Source organism: Phocoena sinus, chromosome 10, assembly GCF_008692025.1.
Source record: "Phocoena sinus isolate mPhoSin1 chromosome 10, mPhoSin1.pri, whole genome shotgun sequence".
NCBI classification, from domain to species: domain Eukaryota; kingdom Metazoa; phylum Chordata; class Mammalia; order Artiodactyla; family Phocoenidae; genus Phocoena; species Phocoena sinus.
In genome coordinates, this window is record NC_045772.1 from 22,278,917 (window position 1) to 22,301,527 (window position 22,611).

The 22,611-nt window shown below is 37.3% G+C and overlaps 1 protein-coding gene across 6 annotated transcripts in view; it reads left to right on the forward strand.

Moving 5' to 3' along the window:
- ANKS1B (ankyrin repeat and sterile alpha motif domain containing 1B) overlaps window positions 1-22,611 on the forward strand; it is a 1,217,724-nt gene that overhangs the window by 555,232 nt on the left and 639,881 nt on the right. For all 6 annotated transcript variants that reach the window (XM_032645644.1, XM_032645646.1, XM_032645647.1 and 3 more), the window contains exon 12: window positions 15,154-15,334. In XM_032645644.1, coding sequence (XP_032501535.1) covers window positions 15,154-15,334 — 181 coding nt within the window. The remainder of the gene's footprint in view (window positions 1-15,153; window positions 15,335-22,611) is intronic.

Sequence of the window (22,611 nt, forward strand, 5' to 3'; positions counted from 1 at the left end):
AGCCCCACCCATCAACAGACAGGCTACCTCTATACATGCCCCTTGACATGGCCTCTGCTACCAGAGGGCCAAGACCGAGCTCCACCCACCAGTGGGCAGGCACCAACCCCTGCTACCAGGAAACTTCTAGACCAGCTTCACCCACCAGGGGGCAGACACCAGAAGCAAGAAAACTACCATCGCACAGCCTGCATAATAAGTCTGCAAATACAGGCCAAACCCTACCCTAGAACAAGCTGACCCCTGGCCCTTGGGTGTTGAAAAGGGAGTACACTACTGGGACCTATTGACTTCTCCTACAGAAGGCCACTTCTCCAAGGTTGAGAAATGTTAACTAACCTACCATATACATAAAAATACAGATAGCAACATAGACACAATGAGATGGAAGAGGAATATGTTCCAGTTGAAGTAACAAGATAAAATCCTGGAAGAACAACTAAGTGACATGGAGATAAGCAGTCTACCTGAGAAAGAGTTCAAAGTAATGATCATAAAGATGATCAAGTAACTCAGGAGGAGAATGGATGTACAGAGTGAGAAGTTAGAAGTTTTTAACAAAGAGACATTATGAAGAACAACCAAACAGAGTTGAACAATACAATAACTGAAATGAAAAATACACTAGTAGGAATCATTAGTAGACTAAATGAGGCAGAAGAGTGAATCAATAAGCTGGAAGACAGAGTAATGAAAATCGCTACCACAGAACAGAAACAAGAAAAAAGAATGAAAAGAAATGAGGACAGTTTAAGAGACCTCTGGGACAATATCAAGTGTGCTAATATTCGCATTGTAGGGGTCTCAGAAAGAGAAGAGAGAGAGAAAGGGTCTGAGAAAATATTTGAAGAGATAATAACTGAAAACTTCCCTAACCTGGGAAAGGAAACAGTCACTCAAAGTCAGGAAGCACAGAGTACCATACAGGATTAACCCAAAGAGGGACACATCAAGATACATTGTAATCAAAATGACAAAAATCAAAGTTAAAGAATATTAAAAGCAACAAGGGGAAAGTAAAAAATAACATTTCGGTAACTCTCATAAGACTATCAGCTGATTTTTTAGCAGAAACTGCAGACCAGAGGGAATGGCACGATATATTTGAAGTAATGAAAAAGAAAAGTCTACAAACAAGAATACTTTACCCAGCAAGGCTTTTGTTCATATTTGGTGGAGAAATCAAAAGCTTTACAGACAAGCAAATGCTAAAAGAATTCAGCACTACCAAACCAGCTTTACAACAAATGCTAAAGGATCTACTCGAGGCAGAAAAGAAAAAGCCACAACTAGAAACAAGAAAAATTATAAAATGGAAAAGCTCACCAGTTTAGGGTTAGGGTTAGGGTTAGGCAAACATACAGTAAAGGTAGGGACTCATCCACACACAAAGCTAGTAGGGAGGTTATAAGACAAAGTAGTAAAATCATCTGTATCCATAATAAGCAATTAAGGGGTACACAAAACAACTAGATGTAAAATATGATACCAATAACAGTAATCGTGATGGGATGACAGCGCACATGTGGGCTATTTTAAATGCATTTGAAATTAAGAAGTCAGCAACTTAAAACAATCATGAATATATATAGACTGCTATATAAAAACCTCATGGAAACTGCAAATCAAAAAACTATAGTAGATATACACATGAAAAAGAAAAAAGGAATTGAAACATAACACTAAAGATAGTCATCAAATCACAAGAGAACAAAGGAAGAAAGGGGGGAAGAAAGACCTGCAAAAACGAAACCAAAACAATTAACAAAATGGCAATAAGAATATACATATTGATAATTACCTTAAATGTAAATGGATTAAATGCTCCAACAAAGAGACATAGAGTGGCTGAATGGTACACAAACAAGACTCATATATATGTCTGTAAGAGACTCACTTCAGATCTAGAGACATATACAGATTGAAAGTGAGGGAATGGAACAAGGTATTCCATGCAAATGGAAATCAGAAGAAAGCTGGAGTAGCAATATTCATATCAGACAAAATAAATTTTAAAATAAAGATTGTTACAAGAGACAAGGAAGGACACTCTGTAATGATCAAAGTGTCAATCCAAGAAGAAGACCATATCAATCATAAATATATATGCACTCAACATAGGAGCACCTCAATATATAAGCCAAATGTTAACAGACATAAAAGGAGAAGTGGAGGACAATAATAATGGAGGACTTTAACACCCCACTTACATCCAGATGAAAATCAGTAAGGAAACACCGGACTTAAATAACACATTAGACCAGATAGACTTAATTGATATTTATAGAGCATTCCATCCAAAAGCAGCAGAATACACATTCTTTTCAAGTGCACATGGAACATTCTCCAAGATAGATCACATGCTGGGCCACAAAACAAGCCTTGGGTAAATTTAAGAAAATTGAAATCATATCAAGCATCTCTTCCAACCACAACACTATGAGATTAGAAATCAACTACAAGAAAAAAACTGCAAAAAATAAAAAAAACACAAAAAAACCAAACATATGGAAGCTAAACAATATGCTACTAAACAACCAATGGATCACTGAAGAAATCAAGGAGAAAATCAAAAAATACCTAGAGAAAAATTAAAATAAAAACACAATGATCGGGCTTCCCTGGTGGAGCAGTGGTTGAGAGTCCGCCTGCAGATGCAGGGGACACGGGTTCGTGCTCCTGGTCCAGGAGGATCCCGCATGCTGTGGAGCGGCTGGGCCCGTGAGCCATGGCCGCTGAGCTTGTGCGTCCGGAGCCTGTGCTCCACAGCAGGAGAGGCCGCAGCGGTGAGAGGCCTGCGTACTGCAAAAAAACAAAACAAAACACAATGATCTAAAACCTATGGGAGGGACTTCCCTGGCAGTCCAGTGGTTAAAGACTTCACCTTCCAATGCAGGGGGTGTGGGTTCAATCCCTGGTTGGGGAGCAAAGATCCCACATGCCTTGTGACCAAAATACCAAAACATAAAATGGAAGCAGTGTTGTAACAAATTCAATAAAGACTTTAAAAATGGCCCATATTAAAAAAAAAGATCTTTAAAACCTATGGGACACAGCAAAAATAGTTCTAAGAGGGAAGTTTATAGTGATAGAAGCTTATTTAGGAAACAAGAAAAATCTCAAATAAACAACCTAACATTACACTGAAAGCAACTAGAGAAGAACAAACAAAACCCGAAGTTAGTAGAAGGGAAGAAATCATAAAGATCACAGCAGAAATAAATGAAATAGAGACTAAAAAACAATAGAAAAGATCAATGAAACTAAAAGCTGGTTCTTTGAAAAGATAAACAAAATTGATAAACCTTTAGCCACACTCATCAAGAAAAAAAGGGAGAGGACCCAAATCAATTCTATCAGTAAAATCAGAAATGAAAAAGAAGTTACAACTGACACCACAGAAATACAAAGAATCATAAGAGACTACTACAAGTAACTATATGCGAATAAAATGGACAACCTAGAAGAAATGGGAAAATTCTTAGAAAGGTAGAATCTCCCAAGGCTGAAGCAGGAAGAAATAGGAAACATGAACAGACCAATTACCAGTAATGAAATTGAATCAGTAATTTTAAAACTCCCAATAACCCACAGTCCAGAACCAGATGGCCTCACAGATGAATTCTACCAAACATTTAGACAAGAGTTAACACCTCTCCTTCTCAAACTATTCCAAAAAATTGCAGGGGAAGGAACATTTCTGAACTCATTCTGTGAGGCCACCATGAATTACCCTGATACCAAAAACCAGACAAAGATATCACAAAAAAAAGAAAATAAAAGGTCACTATCACTAATGAACATTAATGCAAAAATCCTCAAAAAAATACTAGCAAAACCCACAGATCAATCATTGTGATACACCACATTAACAAATTGAAGAATGAAAACCATATGATCATCTCAATAGATACAGAAAAAGCTTTTGATAAAATTCAACATCCATTTATGTAAAAAAAAAAAAAACTCCAGAAAATGGGCATAGGGGGAACATACCTCAGCATAATAAAGACTATATATGACAAACCCACAGCTAACATCATACTCAATGGTGAAAAGCTGAAAGTATTTCCTCTAAGATCAGCAACAAGACAAGGATGCCCACTCTCGCCACTTTTATTCAACATAGTTTTGGAAGTCCTAGCCCCAGCAATCAGAGAAGAAAAAGAAATAAAAGGAATCCAAATTGGAAAAGAAGAAGTAAAACTGTCACTGTTTGCAGATGACATGATACTATACAAAATCCTAAAGACACTACCAGAAAACTATTAGAGCTCATCAATGAATTTGGTAAAGTTTCAGGATACAAAATAAATGCACAGAAATCTGTTGCATTTCTATACACAAACAACAAAAGATCAGAAAGAGAAGTTAAGGAAAGAATCCCATTTACCATCGCATCAAAAAGTATAAAATACCTAGGAATAAACCTACCTAAGGAGGCAAAAGACCTGTACTTCAAAAACTATGGCACTGATGAAAGAAATTGAAGATGACACAAACAAATGGAAAGATATGCTGTGTTCTTGGACTGGAAAAATCAGTATTTTAAAAATGACCATACTACCCAAGGCAGTCTACAAATTCAGTGCAACCCCTATCAAATCACCAATGGCATTTTCCACAGAACTAGAATGAAAAATTCTAAAATTTATATAGAAATATGAAACACCCTGAGTAACCAAAACAATCTTGAGAGAGAAGAATACAGCTGGAGGAATCAGACTCCCTGACTTCAGACTGTACTACAAAGCTACGGTAATCAAAACAGTATGGTACTGGCTCAAAAACAGACAGGTAGATTGATGGAAAAGGATAGAAAGCCCAGAAATAAATCCATGCACTTATGTTTAATCTATGACAAAGGAGGCAAGAATTTACAATGGAAAAAAGACAGTCTCTTCAATAAGTGGTCCTGGGAAAACTGGACAGCTACATGCAAAAGAATGAAATTAGAACATTCTCTAACATGATATACAAAAATCCACTCCAAATGGATCAAAGACTTAAATGTAATAATACTGGGTACTATAAAACTCCTAGAGCAAAACATAAGAAACCATAAACAAAACAAAAAGACAATATATGCAAATTGGGAGAAAATTGGGAGAAAATATATGCAAACAATGCAACTGTCAAGGAATTAATCTCCAATTGGTAGGAATTGTAAATTGGTACAGCCACTTATGGAGAACAGTTTGGAGATTTCTTTAAAAACTAAAAATAGAGTTACGATAGGCTCAAGCATCCCAACTCCTGGGCATATTTCTGGAGAAAACTAATCTAAAAAGATACATGCACCCCAATGTTCATAGCAGCACTATTTACAATAGCTAAGACATGGAGGCAACCTAAATATCCATCGACAGCTGAATGGATAAAGAAGATGTGGTATATATACACAGTGGAATACTAGTTAGCCATAAAATAATGAATAATGCCATTTGCAGCAACATGGTTGGACCTAGAGATTATCATATTAAGTGAAGTAAGTCAAACAGAGAAAGACAAATACCATATAACATCACTTTTATGTGGAATCTAAAAAAAGTGATATGAATGGACTCATTTACAAAGCAGAAATAGACTCACAGATATAGAAAACAAACTTATGGTTATCAAAGGGGAAAGGTGGGGGGAGGGATAAATTAGGAGTTGGGATTAACATACACACACTCTCTATATAAAATAGATGAACAACAGGGACCTACTCTGTAGTGCAGAGAACTATATTTGGTATATATATATATATATACATATATACTGAAGATATATATTGAATACATATATTGAATCACTTTGCTGTATACCTGAAACTAACACAACATTGTAAATCAACTATACTTCAATTAAAAAATAATGAAACAAAATAAAATTGGATGAGAGAAAAACTAAACACTGTAAAAGCAATCTAATTAGAAAATGGACAACAGACATGGAGAGACATGTCACTGCAGAGGGTATACAGATGGCAAATAAGCACATGAAAAGGTATTCAAATTTATAACAGATAAGGAGAAGCAAATTAAAATAACAATGGGATGTCACTGTACTCCAATCAGAATGGCTAAAATCAAAAGTAGTAACAACACCAAATGCTGGCAAGGATATGAATGGTACAACAAACCTGGAAAACAGTTTGGCAGTTTCTTAAAACATTAAACACATTATTACCGTACTACCCAGCATGTGCACCCCTGAGAACCCATCCCAGCTATATAAAAACTTATGTTCACCAAAAGAACCTGTGCATGAATGTTTATAGCAGCACTATTCCTAATACTTGAAAACTGGAAGCAAACCAGATGTCCTTCAGTGGTTTAATTAAAGTGTGGTACATCCATAACATTGACTACTACTCAGCATTAAAAAAAAAGCTATTGATACACACAACAGTTTGGATGAGTCTCTAGAAAATTAGTATGGTGAGAAAAACCAGTCCCTAAAGGTTACATGCTGTATGATTCTATTTGTTCATCATTCTTGGCATGACAAAATTATAGAAATAGAGAACAGATTAGTGGTTGCCAGGAGTTAAGGAGGAAATGGGAGCAGGAGAGAAGTAGGTGTGGCTGTAAAAGGGTGACAGAGGGATCCTTGTGGAATTATTCTTTTTCTTGGCTGTATCAATGTCTATATCCTGGTTGTGATGTTGTACTATAGTTTTAATTATCTGTGGGGAAAACCAGGAAAAGTGCACATGCAATTTCTCTGTATTATTTCTTACAACTGCATGTGAATCTACAATTATCTCCAAACAACTAGTGTAAAAAATTAAGTTGTAAAAATAAAAGCAACATGCACCTTTATTTGTAAAAAAATTTTCTTTCACTCACACAGTGATATAAACTTCTCATTTGGGCTGCTCAGAACCTGTCTTCTATAATCCATTGCATAATTAAACTCCTGGTGTTCTTAAACTGAAGCAAATCATTTAAAATTTTTTTTTAAAGAAACTAAATTTGGGAAATAAAGCTGGCCTTATTTTTAATTTTGGACACATTTGAATTTGACTTGAGCATCTTTGAAATACTAATGCATAGCTATTTGAAATGCCTAATTCAAAAAATACTTTTTGCGAGATGGTCATGACTATTTTAATGCTGGGGGAAGCTTCTATAAGAGTAAACCTCATGGTTTAGAGATCAAAGGCTCTCCAGTTCTTCAGTGTCTACACTGACTCCAGAGCTGCTTAACACTTGTATTGAATAAAACTAGAATAAAAATCACAGCTTTTATTACCCTTTCATGGCTGCATGTAGTCTTTCCAATTAAAGTTTGAATACGTTGTATGACAGGGGTCAGTTTTCTTAGGAAGATAAGTTCTATAGCTTTAGAAAAAGTCTTAATCATATTAACTATTATATCCATGATAAAAAATTGTACCCCATTTTAAAGTTTTTTTCCTTTCACTACAAAGAAAGAAAAATATAAACTGTTTCCAATTTGCATGACATCTATAATAAAAAGTTTAATAGTATCTACCCTTTACTGAGCTATTTTCTGCACTCCATCAAATCCCTTCTTTATACTGTTTTAAAAGTGATCAAGACAGAAAAATATGAGAATTCTAACTCAACATGTTGAACTGATCCCAACTATTTGCATCTTCTCCACCCTTACATGCAACTAAAATGGTAAAATAAATATAAAAATAAGAATAAATCCATAGTAGTGATGAAAAGCAGGGAGTGATGCTATTAGAGGCATTTGGGAACTTTTGAAAGATAAAAACAAATGGCTGAGTAATATCCCATTGTACATATGTGCCACATCTTCTTTATCCATTCATCTGTCAATGGGGAAGGGTAAGCTGGGATGAAGTGAGAGAGTGGCATGGACTTATACACTACCAAATGTAAAATAGATAGCTAGTGGGAAGCAGCCGTATAGAACAGGGAGATCAGCTCGGTGCTTTGTGTCCAACTAGAATGGTGGGATAGGGAGGGTGGGAGGGAGACGCAAGAGGGAGGAGATATGGGAATATACATATACGTATAGCTGATTCACTTTATTATACAGCAGAAACTAACACACCATTGTAAAGCAATTATACTCCAGTAAAGATGTTAAAAAAAAATGGTGTTGGATTTAGGCAGGGATTAGTCCCAACAAGTAAAACACCTCAACAGCTTATACATGGAGCAGTTGACTTTATTTTCCTACCACATGGTAATAACTCTCTCAGTAAGGTGAAGTCAGGTGAAGCCCCTACTGTGGGAACTGGAGTAGGAGAGAGAAATGAAGCAGTATCCTAGGTAAACAAAAATGGTTTACCAGGAACACCAGATATTTGAGGAAAATTAGCAACCAAAAAGAGAGGAACCAAGATCAACAAATAAAGTAAATGACCTCTGAGAAAAACAAAAATTAATGCCAGAGAAAGACTGTAATCAGTTTCCTCAGAAAGATTTGCGAGATTATTGAACTCAGAAAATTAGGAACAGGTCATTTTTTAATGGAAAACAAGTTATTTTTTTAACTTGGAAAATAAATGTTATTGAAAATTAAAAATAGGATCATCATACCTAAAGTCATAGTAATATGCCTAAATGTTTCATGCCTTAATCTAATTTGTTTTGATGTATTCCCCAGAGCCTAGAACAGTGCCTGACACATGGTTGATGGTCAGTGGTATTTTTTGAATAAATTATAGAACACCAAATAGTAAAATATCCCAGAATATAAAACAAGAAAGATCAAAGAGATACAATATCCATTTAATATGAATTCTAGACGTAGGAGAAGAAGCCACAACAGTCATTAAGAGAGTGTGGTACTAGCACAGGAATAGATCAGTGGGAACACAGTAGAGTCCAAAAATGTAAACCCAGTCTATATTTGGAAATTTAGTATATGATAAAGGTGGCATTTCAAATCAGTAAAGAAATGAGTGATGGTATTGGGACAGTAGGCTATCATTTGTTGGAAAAAATACTTAGAATTAAATTTGTCACCATGTACCATATACACAAAATATTTCAGGTTGATTAAAGTTCTAAAAATACTACTGGTCTAGCTTCCCATTTTTACCACCCCACCTCATCCCCATTTTAAAAAGTATAAGAAGGCATCTAATTTTATTGCCACTGACTTGACAGGACATTGTTTTGTGTTGATATAATTTATCAATGGGCCAGTGTCTAGGAAGTCTGTCATCTCCATGTATTTCTACTGATGCCACTTGCTAATCTTCTGACATTCAGCTGTTTTCTCTGGGAACTCATTCTGAACCTTGGTTTTGCTTGGATAATTTAATATCGCCATTGACTTTTGTTAGCACCACTTTTTCTTTGTGCTGACACCACTGTATCCCTGTAGTCCTATTTGACATTTTTTTAGGAGGTTGATGAGGTCCCTTTATAATTAAATTAAGTGAATTCAAATGACTTAAAATCCACTTAAATCCAAGTAAGTGGATTTTTTAAAATGTCCATTAGTTTAAATAATTTGAAAATAGCAGAGGAAACATAGAAGTGGATATTTGAAACTTAGGTTTCAATCCAGAGAAAATTTGGAAATAAATGTACACATTACCTAAATCTCATTCTAGTTAGGAATTTTGTGTTCTCATCTTATTCATATGTGAATCATATCTGTCTGGGTTACAGTACTGTTATGAAATTCTTAGTATTTCATCAGAATGTTGTATTTCACTTATATTTTGATACAGCATAAAGATATTCTTAGGAACTTGGTTCTGACTGATGAAGATAATCCAAAATAAGGGTAGAGGATGTGTGCTATCCTGTATGTGACACCAGTAAATTCACACATTAGTCCCTTTAAGGTAATAACTAAGCTGGCACTGGCTTCATTAATGTGGGACCAGGGCAGTCTCAATAGGCCCCACGCTAAGAAGGGCCCTATGCTTGGGGTTTAATGCTTTTGCATAACTGTCTAAAATTCTTAATTCTTATCTCTGAATTTGTATTTTGTAAGTGAAGTCTGTGGGAAAATGGATCATGTGCTGGGGCTTGGAGCCTTGGCTCATCTGTGGTCCCAGCTCCCACCATCTCCCCATATTACTAGGTAGGATTCTTGGCCACCTGACCCCCCAACCCTAGTGCTCCCAGCCAGCCCACCAACTGCTGATACAGCACTGAGACCCTGAGTGTGGGGATGGTCAAGATTGAGTATATGTACTGAGTTGCAGGGCAAAACCCCTGGGTGCCTGTGAGGGTCTCCTCTCATCCTGTAAGTGTCCCTGTGCCCAAGGGAATGCAACAGTAAGTGGCAAATAAAAGCACCATGACAGATCCAGAGAGAGACTATGGAATAAAGGAAAAACTTTTTCCCCTGCTTTTGGAACAAAGAGCCCCACATTTCCATGTTGTACTGCGTCCAGCAACTCCATGTAGCTAGCCTTGACTCACAATCATTCATGTGTCTACTCAGTTTCAGGTCCTCAGAGATATTCCCTAATCACTGCATAGCAGGGATCACCAACCTTTTCTGTATGGGACCAGAGAATAAAATAGGCTTTGTGAGCCCTATGGTCTCTGCTGTAACTATTCAGCTCTGCTACAATCGCATGAAATATAAGTGAATGAGCATGACTATGTTCTGATAAAACTTTATTTATAAACATTGCAATTTGGGTTTTATATAATTTTCACCTGTCACTAATATTATTTTTCCATTTTTTTCAACCATTAAAAGATGTAAAAAATATTCTTAGCTCACATGCTTTACAAAAATAGTCAGAAGCCTGGGTTTGGCCCATGATCTATAGTTTGCTATCTCTAGTTAAGTAAATATGTGTGGGAACAAGTCCTTTGGAAGCTAGAGAGATATGAGTGCTGGACCATGGAGGCAGGGGAGATATTTTAGAGGTCCCACTTATCTTAAACATTAAAACTTGGCAAATTCCACTTGTAATTTCAGTGAATTTGTGAAAACACTTTTTTTTCTTATACTGAATGACTTAGCAGGATTCCATCAGAATAGTTTTTTAAAAATAGAATATATTAAAATGAAAGTTTAAGCAAATATTCCAGACCCATCCTCTTTTATCTCCATTTTTAATATCACTACCATCTCTTTATTCTTTTCTCCCATTGCTATTATTTCCCCACACAGATATCTCTTTTTTTTTAATAGATTTTTATTTATTTTATTTATTTATTTTTGGCTGTGTTGGGTCTTCGCTGCTGCATGCGGGCTTTCTCTAGTTGCAGTGAGCAGGGACTACTGTTCGTTGCAGTGCGCAGGCTTCTCATTGCGGTGGCTTCTCATTGCGGAGCATGGGCTCTAGGTGCATGGGCTTCAGTAGTTGTGGCACATGGGCTCAGTAGTTGTGGCTCACGGGCTCGAGAGCACAGGCTCAGTAATTGTGGCACATGGGCTTAGTTGCTCTGCAGCTCGTGGGATCTTCTTGGACCAGGGATCGAACCCGTGTCCCCTGCATTGGCAGGCAGATTTTCAACCACTGCGCCACCAGGGAAGCCCCGAGATATCTCTTTTTAATTCTCCCTCTGTCCTTTGTGTTTTGAGGCACCATCTACTTGTCTCTAGGTTTGAATACATGAACATTCCTTCCAATCTAAGCCCTTTGTGCTAACTACTTACGTAATCGTGAGTAAATCATTTCAGTGAGCCACTGCATTCTGTGGTAGTTAGGATAAGTAGTTCTAGGGCCACCACAGGCAAACCCAGAATCTCAATAGTTTAACATAAAGGATGTTTATTTCAACTTCTCATAAAGCCCAAGTTGGGTTGAATGACCCTACTTCATCTTGCAACTACATCATCTGGAGAGTAAGAGAGGGATGGAGAAGGCTCACTTCTACTAACAGGTCAATCAGTCAGTTACATGGCCTCAATCTAAATGCACATAAGGCTGGGAAATAAAAGGGAACCTAGCTTGTGGTTTTGTTGAGCACTAAAATGATGTGTAAAATGATCCCTTAAAACAGGGGTTGGCCAACTTTTTCTCTAAAGAACCAGACAGTAAATATTTTAGGTGTTGTGGATAATATGACCTGTGTCACAACTTCTCAAATCTATCATTGTAGTGTTGAGAGCAGTCAGAGACAATAAGTGAATGAATGAACATAGTATTCCAATAAAACTTTATTTTCATAAACAGGAGGCAGGCCAGATTTGGACCACAGGTCATAGTTTGCTGATCCCTTTCTTAGAGCATGACTAACATATAATTATTCTCATTTTTCATCATCTCAGATGCTCAGAGAACTTCGGGCAATGACTCCTCACTGCCTCAATGTTCCTGAAGCTGGCTAATGATAACCTATAGGCAGTTCTGAAGAAGCAAATAAGAATGAGGTCAGATGATCACTGATCAATGGTTTCTTCCCCTTAGAATTTCCATTAGCTTGTCTCCCTTCCTCCAGATATGTTATTTGAAGCTATGATACAGTGAGAGCATAGTACTCTGTTCAAAGAAAGAAAGGGAAATATCATGTAGATTTGCATAACCGTATAGACTAAGAAGTCTATTCTGAGTCCCGCTAGCATCCAAGCACGTATCTTGTGTACTTCTGGTATAGGAGTGTATACATTTGTATTTCCCACAAAAATAACCTTATCATTTAGCATCTACCCAATTGAGAAATCTGTGAGCCACCCTAGACTCCTCCCTTAAAATCAACCTACACATCCAATCAGACGCCAACATCTAAATAGCTGTAACCACATTAGCATCTCCTAAAAACATCTGCTATCTCCAACACTGTTGCAGCTGCTTTACCTCAGGACCCCATTATGTCTTGGCTGGAATTCTGTAACATCCTCCTAATTAGTCTCCCTTCCTCAAATTCTGCCCGTACCTGTTCATTTTCTAAACTGCTCAAATGGTTTTACTGAAATACAAACCCAACTATGAAACCCTCTTGCTTAGAAATCATCCAGTGGTTCCTTAAAATATTCAGGTTAAAGACCAAACTCCTTAACATGGCATTAGAGGCCTTTATGATTTGTCCCCCTGCAACATCCAATATCTCATGGCTTGAACCCATCACTACCTTAGCATACTCTGCTCTACAGCCATACTGAACTGTTTGCAGTTTGCGCTCTCCTTCTCCCCATCCTCTTTTGTTTGCCTACCACTCTGCTTCATCAAGAATCAACTCAGCCATCAATCACCTGCTTGTGGAAGCCTTTCCTAATCCCCTCCGTAAAGTAGAGGTTCACCTTTTATATTTTGTGTCCACTTATCATGACACTTATCACTCTACTGTACTATACTGACACATAATCCTTGGATTGCTTGTCTCTTCCCTCATGCACCATCCCTCCTCCCACTTCAAGTCTATAATCACCTGGAGAAGAGGGACAATGGCTTACTCATTTTATTCCTATCATACTGCTTACCAAGGTATCCACAATTTAGTGTACACTCAGCAAATATTTGTACAATGAATTAATGCAGAATAGTTTGTTTGCTTTTATGATTGCATAACAAATTGCGCTTTTCATGCATTTAAAACGTTGGGTGGTCAAGGTTCAGAAACGTATTTAAGACACATAAGTAAAGGAGTCATACGTATCAGTTGGCTTGATCCTTGTAATGTTTATGAGAGGGAACATTATATAAATTTGGTCTGTTGCCTTTATACAAAGTGAAACAAAAGCAAAACACAACACAATGAAACAAAACCACAATGATGGACATACCTGTGTTTCCATTGCAGCCAGTGTCATATTCCATGCCTTTTAATTGCTGTTATATAGTCTAGTAGAAAGAACATTGAATATGAATTGAGATTCAGTACCCCCAAGGAGAGACATTTCATGAGAAACCAAGTCTGACATTGAACCCCAGTCTTTCATACTCCAAAAGCAAATGAGTCCTATGTGGGTACTAATTTGAATTTCATTACTGAGTTCATGTGTCGTAATAATAAATGACTTACCCTCTTGTGTAACAATATATATGCCTTTCAACCTCTCCCATAAAAATAGTGCAATGGTGAAAGTATAAAGCATATTATGATAATCTGCACACCTTATGTAAAAAAAACTCTGTAAAATACATTTCAATATCATTGTCTATTTTAGATTATAGACTAAGTGCTGGGTACTTTATAAAAAAAAACATGATGAGCTGGAAGAGACAGGGTAACTTGAATATTCTGCAGGAAAATAATTGTGGAATTCAGTGATAAAATTAGCAAGTATTTTAGGGCAGTGAAAGTAAACCAAAAGTTTATTGTACTTTGGGGAAAGTAAAGTACAATAAACTCTATTACAAAGCGATTGTAGTTAATCTCTTATCAAGCATTACAAGAGATTGTTAATATTTCATTAATATGAATAAGAAGAATAAAAAGTAAGAAAACTTGGATTAATTCTTAGGAAATGTGCACAGTCCTGAGAGCCAAAAAGACTGCAGCTTTTCTGAAGGATGATGTTTGAAGCTCTGCTAAGCAGGAAGAAAAGTGAATATAATTAAAATTATGGAAAAAACCAGAAAACTGCTCTAGGGAACAATCCATTACTGATAAAGGGTATAGAATATATCTGCTGTTACTCCATGATTTTACCTTTTGTGTTTAAATTGACTTTTCTTGCTATTTGGAGGTTAATTTAAATCCTTAAAAAAAAATCAAACTCCACTACAAATACCAAGTAGATTCTTAGATCCTGGAAAATGTGCTATACAACTTTACTTAATTCCAATGATAAAATTCCAGCATATGGTACTTGGGGACAATATCTAATGCCACCAATTCCTTGGACTATATAGAGAATAAAAAAAAATGGAACTGCCTTAATTATGTTTCAGTGTTGTAAGGGCCCTTTTATTATTAGATTCTATATCCTCAGAGTCTGACAAATGCCAAGTCCTTAATAAGTATTAGTTGAATGAAAGGTGACTCAAAATTGCAACATTCTGAATAGATCGTTAAGAGAAATTCTGCGCACTGTATTTTTGCAGTCTTCTGGGAAAATCTAACAAAAAGTCTAACTTATTTTATCAACTATGCCATGATATTTTTTCATTAAACAATTTTTTATTATTTAACTAATCAAGGGATTATTTAATGTCTCTCTGTGAAGCACAAGTATATTTTATATATAAAAAACACAGTTTAACTGAAAAATATCACTTAGATTAAATTGATGGGGAGATTGGGCTGAAGATGAACATGATCATATTAATACTCTCATCATGCTCATTTGTTTTAGCCTAAACAACGAACATCTATTGTGTCTTCTCTGGATTTTCATCGAATGAATCACGGCCAAGAATATTTTGAAATCAACACATCTACAGGGTGTACAAGCTTTACTTCCAGCCCTCCTGTTAGTCCACCCACCTCTTCTGTGGCAACCACAGAAGTCAAGAACGAGGGAACTGGCCATACAGGTAAAGTAGTCATTTATACAGCTATATTTTTGAGCTTTTAAAACCAAAGCCTTTATGAGTTAGGGGACGTAAGAGGAATCTTCATATAAATCTCATTGTGTTTTTCGTTCACCTACATGTGTGGCAATGTAGAGGCTTACCATTTTTGTCAGAGTGTGGTATAATATTCTTTTTGAATACACTAATGGCCTTTCAGTAGTTAGATATTAAAGATAGTGGTTTCATGCCAGGACTTTAATGGCACCACCCAAAATGTGTGGAGAAATGTAATCATCATCATATTTTCAGGTCTGACCTTTAAACAGAACCAAAATCTAACCTTTTAACAGTTGAAATGGTTTCGTATAGTATGTTACTATGGTTTCTTAATGTAATATGTCACCTCCATGTTACATCAAAAATTTTAGAATAGACTGATATTTAGTAATAATGTGGAAGGACAATGCTGAGTTGTTTTACGTTGAAAAGTAAAACTTTTAATTTCACAAAATAAAATGTTTAAGGTGGGCATTTATCTACTTAAAAAAGTAGCATTTCATTATCTTACACTTAGATGGTTTGTTACATATTGTATTTAAACATCTGAATATAAAGGCATTAGCACATGGTATATAATGAGAGATAACAAGTTCCTGAGTAAGTTCTGTCACTGATTTGCTAGATATTTTCCATCAAATCACTTAACTTCTCTGATTTTTAATTTGCTCCTCTGAAAAGGGGAAATAATATCTACTCTTTGGGTAGTTGTAGTAATAAATGAGCTTATTTATGTGAAGCATTTTGGAAACTATGAAAATTAATATTCTTACTTAGTATTATCATTATTGCTTAATATTAGTTTTTCTTCTTTAATATTATTTTGTTTGAAATCTATAGTAGTTTTAAGATAAGAAGAGCCTACTGTACATCTGTACTCATGCCAAGGTGGCTGACTTTTTCTTGACTTAAAAGTATAATCTAAATTAATGGGTAAATCTACTGTTTATTTTATAAATGATTGCATGCACAAAAAAAATAATCTTTATAAAAATGTCAAGTATTAATAGAACAAAGACTAATACATAACAACCTCACAAGCGAATTGTATGCTGCAAAACACTTCGAATAAGTGACCCAATGAATTTACTATAACAGAGAGCCATTTCAAAAGTAGCCTGAATTATAATTAAAGCTTCCTACTTGTTAGGCAACATATTATGTAATCTAAGTATCACTTAAGCATCATCAGAAAAAGGTGGGTAAAGGGGGAGACCTTTGGAGGTAGACAGACTTCGATGATATGAATGGGTTAGCATTTAACTAGAAACATCACCTTAGTATTAATATGTAGCAGATAGATTTGAGTTGAGATGAGATTGGAGGTAGGGAGGTAGGGAGCAGCAATGGAAAATATAAATGGATTTGAGAGATACAAGGAAAGAGTAATCAACAGGTCATGGCAACTGATCAGAGGTGTGATGGTGAGGAAGAAAAGTTCAAGGAAAGCTCTAAAGTTTCTTGCTTAAGCAGATGAGTCAAATCTGACTGCCATTCTTTGAAATATGGAATGTTTTTAGATGAGAAGGAAGAGAGGGATGGGTCATGTAGGACCTAATATAAGCCATTTTAAGAACTTTGGCTTTTACTCAGAGTGAAATGGGGAGTAATTTCAGGTCTTTCAGGAGAGTGACATGATGTAACTTCTGTTTTATGAAAATTACTTCAAATCTTGTGTTGAGAATGGACTGGAGAAGGAGGATAAGTGTGAAAGCAGGAAGACCAGTAGGAGGTTATTGTAGCATTGCATTAAGATGAGAGAGGAAGTCAGTCAGCTCAGGTCGAAGGCGAAGCAGTGGAGGTAGAGAGAAATTAAGGGATGTTGGATGTATTTTTTAAGATTGAGCCTATAGGATTTCATGACAGAGTAGATATAGTGCATGAGATAAAGAGAAGAATTAAGGAAAACTGCAAGATTTTTGTCCTAAACAATTGTAAAAATGGTTTTTACTGTCGTCTAACATGAGACAGGTCCTGGGAAGAGCAGATTTTGTGAACAGGGAGAAATACCAGTTCATTTTTTTAAATTGAAGTATACTTGATTTACAATGTTGTGTTAATTTCTGCTGTATAGCAAAGTGATTCATTCTTTTTTTATATTTTCTTTTCCATTATGGTTTATCATAGGATATTGAATATAGTTCTCTGTGGTATACAGTAGAACCTTGTTGTTTATCTATTCTATATATAATAGCTTACATCTACTAAAATTAACCTCCCACCCCATCCCTTCCCCCCCCAAACCCCCTCTACCTTGGCAGTCACAAGTCTGTTTTCTATGTCCGTGAATCTGTTTGTGTTTCATAGATAGGTTCATTTGTGTCATATTTTAGATTCCACATATAAATGATATCATATGGTATTTATCTGACTTACTTCACTTAGTATGATAATCTCTATTTGCATCCATGTTCCTGTAAATGGCATTATTTTGTTCTTTTTTATGGCTGAGTAGTATTCTGTTGTATATAAGTATCACATCTTCTTTATGCATTCATCTGTTGATGGATATTTTGCTTTTATGCATGTCTTGGCTATTGTGAATAGTGCTGCTATGAACATAGGGGTGCATGTATCTTTTTGAATTAGAGTTTTGTCTGGATGTATGCCCAGGAGTGGGATTGTTGGGTCATATAGTAACTATTTTTTGTTTTCTGAGGAACCTCCATATAGTTCTCCATAGTGGCTGTACCAACTTGGATTCCCCACCAACAGTTTAGGTGGGAATGGGAGTTCATTTTAAGTTTGAGATACCTATTAGATATCTGAATAACTGTGTCAAGTAGGCAGCTGAAGTTTCAGTCTGAAGACAAAAAATGTGAACATTATCATTACATAGATAATATGGAGTAAGTGTAGATAGAGGACTGAAACCTGAGCTTGATGAAAGAGGTGATAAAAGGTGACAACAGCAAAGGAGTGTGAGAAGGAACAAGGTAGGAGGACATCTTCTAGTGAGTGCTGTGTTACGAATTTAGATGACGTAAGTTATTAAGAAGTAGGGAATGGGAGGGGACATTCAAGGTGGCAGAGGAGTAAGACGTGGAGATCACCTTCCTCCCCACAAATACATCAGAAATACATCTACATGTGGAACAACACCTACAGAACACCTACGGAAGCCTGGAAGAAGACCTCAGACTTCCCAAAAGGCAAGAAACTCCCCACATACATGGGTAGGGCAAAAGAAAAAAGGAAAAACAGAGAGAAAAGAATAGGCGCAGACCTGCACTAGTGGGAGGGAGCTGTGAAGGCGGAAAAGTTTCCACACACTAGGAAGCCCCTTCACTGGTGGAAACAGGGAGTGGGTGGGGGAGAATCTTTGGAGCCATGGAGGAGAAAACAGCAACAGGGGTGAAGAAGGCAAAGTGGAGAGATTCCCACAGAGAGAATCAGTGCCGACCAGCACTCACCACCAGCCTGAGAGGCTTGTCTGTTCACCTGCTGGGGCGGGTGGGGGCTGGGAGCTGAGGCTCGGGCTTCAGAGGTCAGATCCCAGGGAGAGGACTGGGGTTGGCTGCATGAACACAGCCTGAAGGGGGCTAGTGCGCCACAGCTAGCGGGAGGGGGTCCGGGAAAAAGTTGTAACTTCGTAAGAGTCAGGAGAACATTGTTTTGGGGTGTGTGAGAAGAGGAGATTCAGGGCACTGCCTAAACGAGCTCCAGAGACAGGCACAAGCCACGGTTATCAGCACGGACACCAGACACAGGCATGAAACGCTAACGCTGCTACTACAGCCACCAAGAATCCTGTGTGGAAGCACAGGTCACTATCCACACCTCCCCTCCTGGGAGCCTGTGCAGCCCCCACTGCCAGGGTCCCATGATCCAGGGACAGCTTCCCCAGGAGAACACATGGTGTGCCTCAGGCTGTTGCAACGTCACACTGGCCACTGCTGCCACAGGCTTGACCTGCGTTCCATACCCCTCCCTCCCCCTGGCCTCACTGAACCAGAGCCCCCTAATCAGCTGCTACTTTAACCCCTTCCTGTCTGGGTGAGGAACAGACGCCCTCAGGCGACATACATGCAGAGGTGAGGCCAAATCCAAAGCTGAACCCCAGAAGCTGTGTGAACAAAGATGATAAAGGGAAATCTCTCCCAGAAGCCTCAGGAGCAGCGGATTAAAGCTCCACAATCAACTTGATGTACCCTGCACCTGTGGAATACCTGAATAGACAACAAATCATCCTAAAACTGAGGCAGTGGACTTTGGGAGCAACTGTAGACTTGGGGTTTGCTTTCTATGTCTAATTTGTTTCTAGTTTTGTGTTTATCTTACTTTAGTATTTAGAGTTTATTATCATTGGTAGGTTTGTTTATTGATTGGGTTGCTCTCTTCCTTTTTATTTTATTTTATTTTTATTTACTTATTTCTTTTGCGGTACGTGGGCCTCTCCTGTTGCAGAGCACAGGCTCTGGACGCGCAGGCTCAGCGGCCATGGCTCACGGGCCCAGCCGCTCCGTGGCATGTGGAATCTTCCCGGACCGGGGCGTGAACCCGTGTCTGCTGCAGTGGCAGGCAGACTCTCAACCACTGTGCCACCAGGGAAGCCCTGTTTTATATATATTTATATTTTTTCCTTTTTCTCTTTTGTGAGAGTGTATGTGTATGCTTCTTTGTGTGATTTTGTCTGTATAGCTTTGCTTTACCTTTTGTCCTAGGGTTCTGTCTGTCCAGTTTTTATTCTTTTTTTTTTTGTATAGCTTTTAACGCCTGTTATCATTGATAGCTTTGTTATTTGGTTTGGTTGCTCTCTTCTTTCTTCTTTAAATTTTTTATTTTTAATAATTTTTTAATGACCTTATTTTATTTTATTTAACTTTCTTTCTTTCTTTCTTTCTCCCTTCCTTCCTTCCTCCCTCCCTCCCTCGCTCCCTCCCTCTCTCTCTCTCTCTCTCTCTCTCTCTTTCTTTCTTTCTTTCATTTTTTTTTTCTCCCTTTTCTTCTGAGCCATGTGGCTGACAGGGTCTTGGTGCTCCAGGTGGGTGACAGTCCTGAGCCTCTGAGGTGGGAAAGCCGAGTTCAGGACATTGCTCCACCGGAGACCTCCTGGCTCCACATAATACCAAATGGTAAAAACTCTCCCAGAGATCTCCATCTCAATACTAACACCCAGATCCACTCAACGACCAGCAAGCTACAGTGCTGGACACCCTATGCCAATCAACTAGCAAGACAGGAACTCAACTGCACCCATTAGCAGAGAGGCTGCCTAAAATCATACGAAGTTCACAGACACCCAAAAATACACCACCAGATGCAGTCCTGCCCACCAGAAAGACAAGCTCCAGCCTCATCCACCAGAACACAAGCACCAGTACCCTCTACCAGGAAGCCTACACAACCCACTGAACCAACCCTACCCACTGGGGGCAGACACCAAAAACAATAGGAACTACAAACGCGCAGCCTGCGAAAAGGAGACCCCAAACACAGTAAGTGAAGCAAAATGAGAAGACAAAGAAACACACAGCAGATGAAGGAGCAAGGCAACAACCACCAGACCAAACAAATGAAGAGAAAATAGGCAGTCTACCTGGAAAAGAATTCAGAATAATGATTGTAAAGATGATCCAAAATCTTGGAAATAGAATGGAGAAAATACAAGAAACGTTTAACAGGGCCTAGAAGAACTAAAGAGCAAACAAACAATGATGAACAGCACAATAAATGAAATTAAAAATTCTCTAGAAGGAATCAATAGCAGAATAACAGACAGAAGAACAGATAAATGACCTGGAAGATAAAATAGTGGAAATAACTACCACAGAGCAGAATAAAGAGAAAAGAATGAAAAGAATTGATGACAATCTCAGAGACCTCTGAGACAACATTAAATGCACCAACATTTGAATTATAGGGGTTCCAGAAAAAGAAGAGAAAAAGAAAAGGACTGAGAAAATATTTGAAGAGATTAGAGTTGAAAACTTCCCTAATATGGGAAAGGAAACAGTCAATCAAGTCCGGGAAGCGCAGCAAGTCCCATACAGGATAAATCCAAGGAGAAACACACCAAGACACATTAATCAAACTATCAAAAATTAAATACAAAGAAAAAATATTAAAAGCAGCAAGGAAAAATAACATACAATGGAATCTCCATAAAGTTAACAGCTGATCTTTCAGCAGAAACTCTGCAAGCCAGGAGGGAGTGGCAGGACATATTTAAAGTGATGAAAGGGAAAGACCTACAACCAAGATTACTCTGCCCAGCAATGATCTCATTCAGATTCGACGGAGACATTAAAACCTTTACAGACAAGCAAAAGCTAAGAGAATTCAGTACCACCAAACCACCATTACAACAAATGCTAAATGAACTTCTCTGGGCAGGAAACACAAGAAAAGGAAATGACCTACAATAACAAACCCAAAACAGTTAAGAAAATGATAATAGGAACATACATTATTGATAATTACCTTAAATGTAAATGGATTAAATGCTCCAACCAGAAGACACAGACTGGATGAATGGATACCAAAACAAGACATGTATACACGCTGTCTGTAAGAGACCCACTTCAGACCTAGGGACACATACAGACTAAAACTGAGGGGATGGAACAAGATATTCCATGCAAATGGAAATGAAAAGAAAGCTGGAGTAGCAATTCTCATATCAGACAAAATAGACTTTAAAATAAAGATTATAACAAGAGGCAAAGAAGGACACTACATAATGATCAAGAGATCAATCCAAGAAGAAGATATAACAATTGTAAATATTTATGCACCCAAAATAGGAGCACCTCGATGCATAAGGCAAATTATAACAGCCATAAAAAGGGAAATTGACAGTAACACAGTCATAGTAGGGGACTTTAACACCCCACTTTCACCAATGGACAGATCATTCAAAATGAAAATAAATAAGGAAATATAAGCTTTAATGATACATTAAACAAGATGGACTTAATTGATATTTATAGGACATTACATCCAAAAACAAGAGAATATACTTTCTTCTCAAGTGCTCATGGAACATTCTCCAGGGTAGATCATATTTGGGTCACAAATCAAGCCTTGGTAAATTTAAGAAAATTGAAATCATACCAAGTACCTTTTCTGACCACAATGCTATGAGACTAGATGTCAATTACTGGAAAAAAATCTGAAAAAATACAAACACATGGAGGCTAAACAGTACACTGCTAAATAACCGAGAGATAACTAAAGAAATCAAAGAGGAAATCAAAAATACCTAGAAACAAATGACAATGAAAACACGATGACCCAAA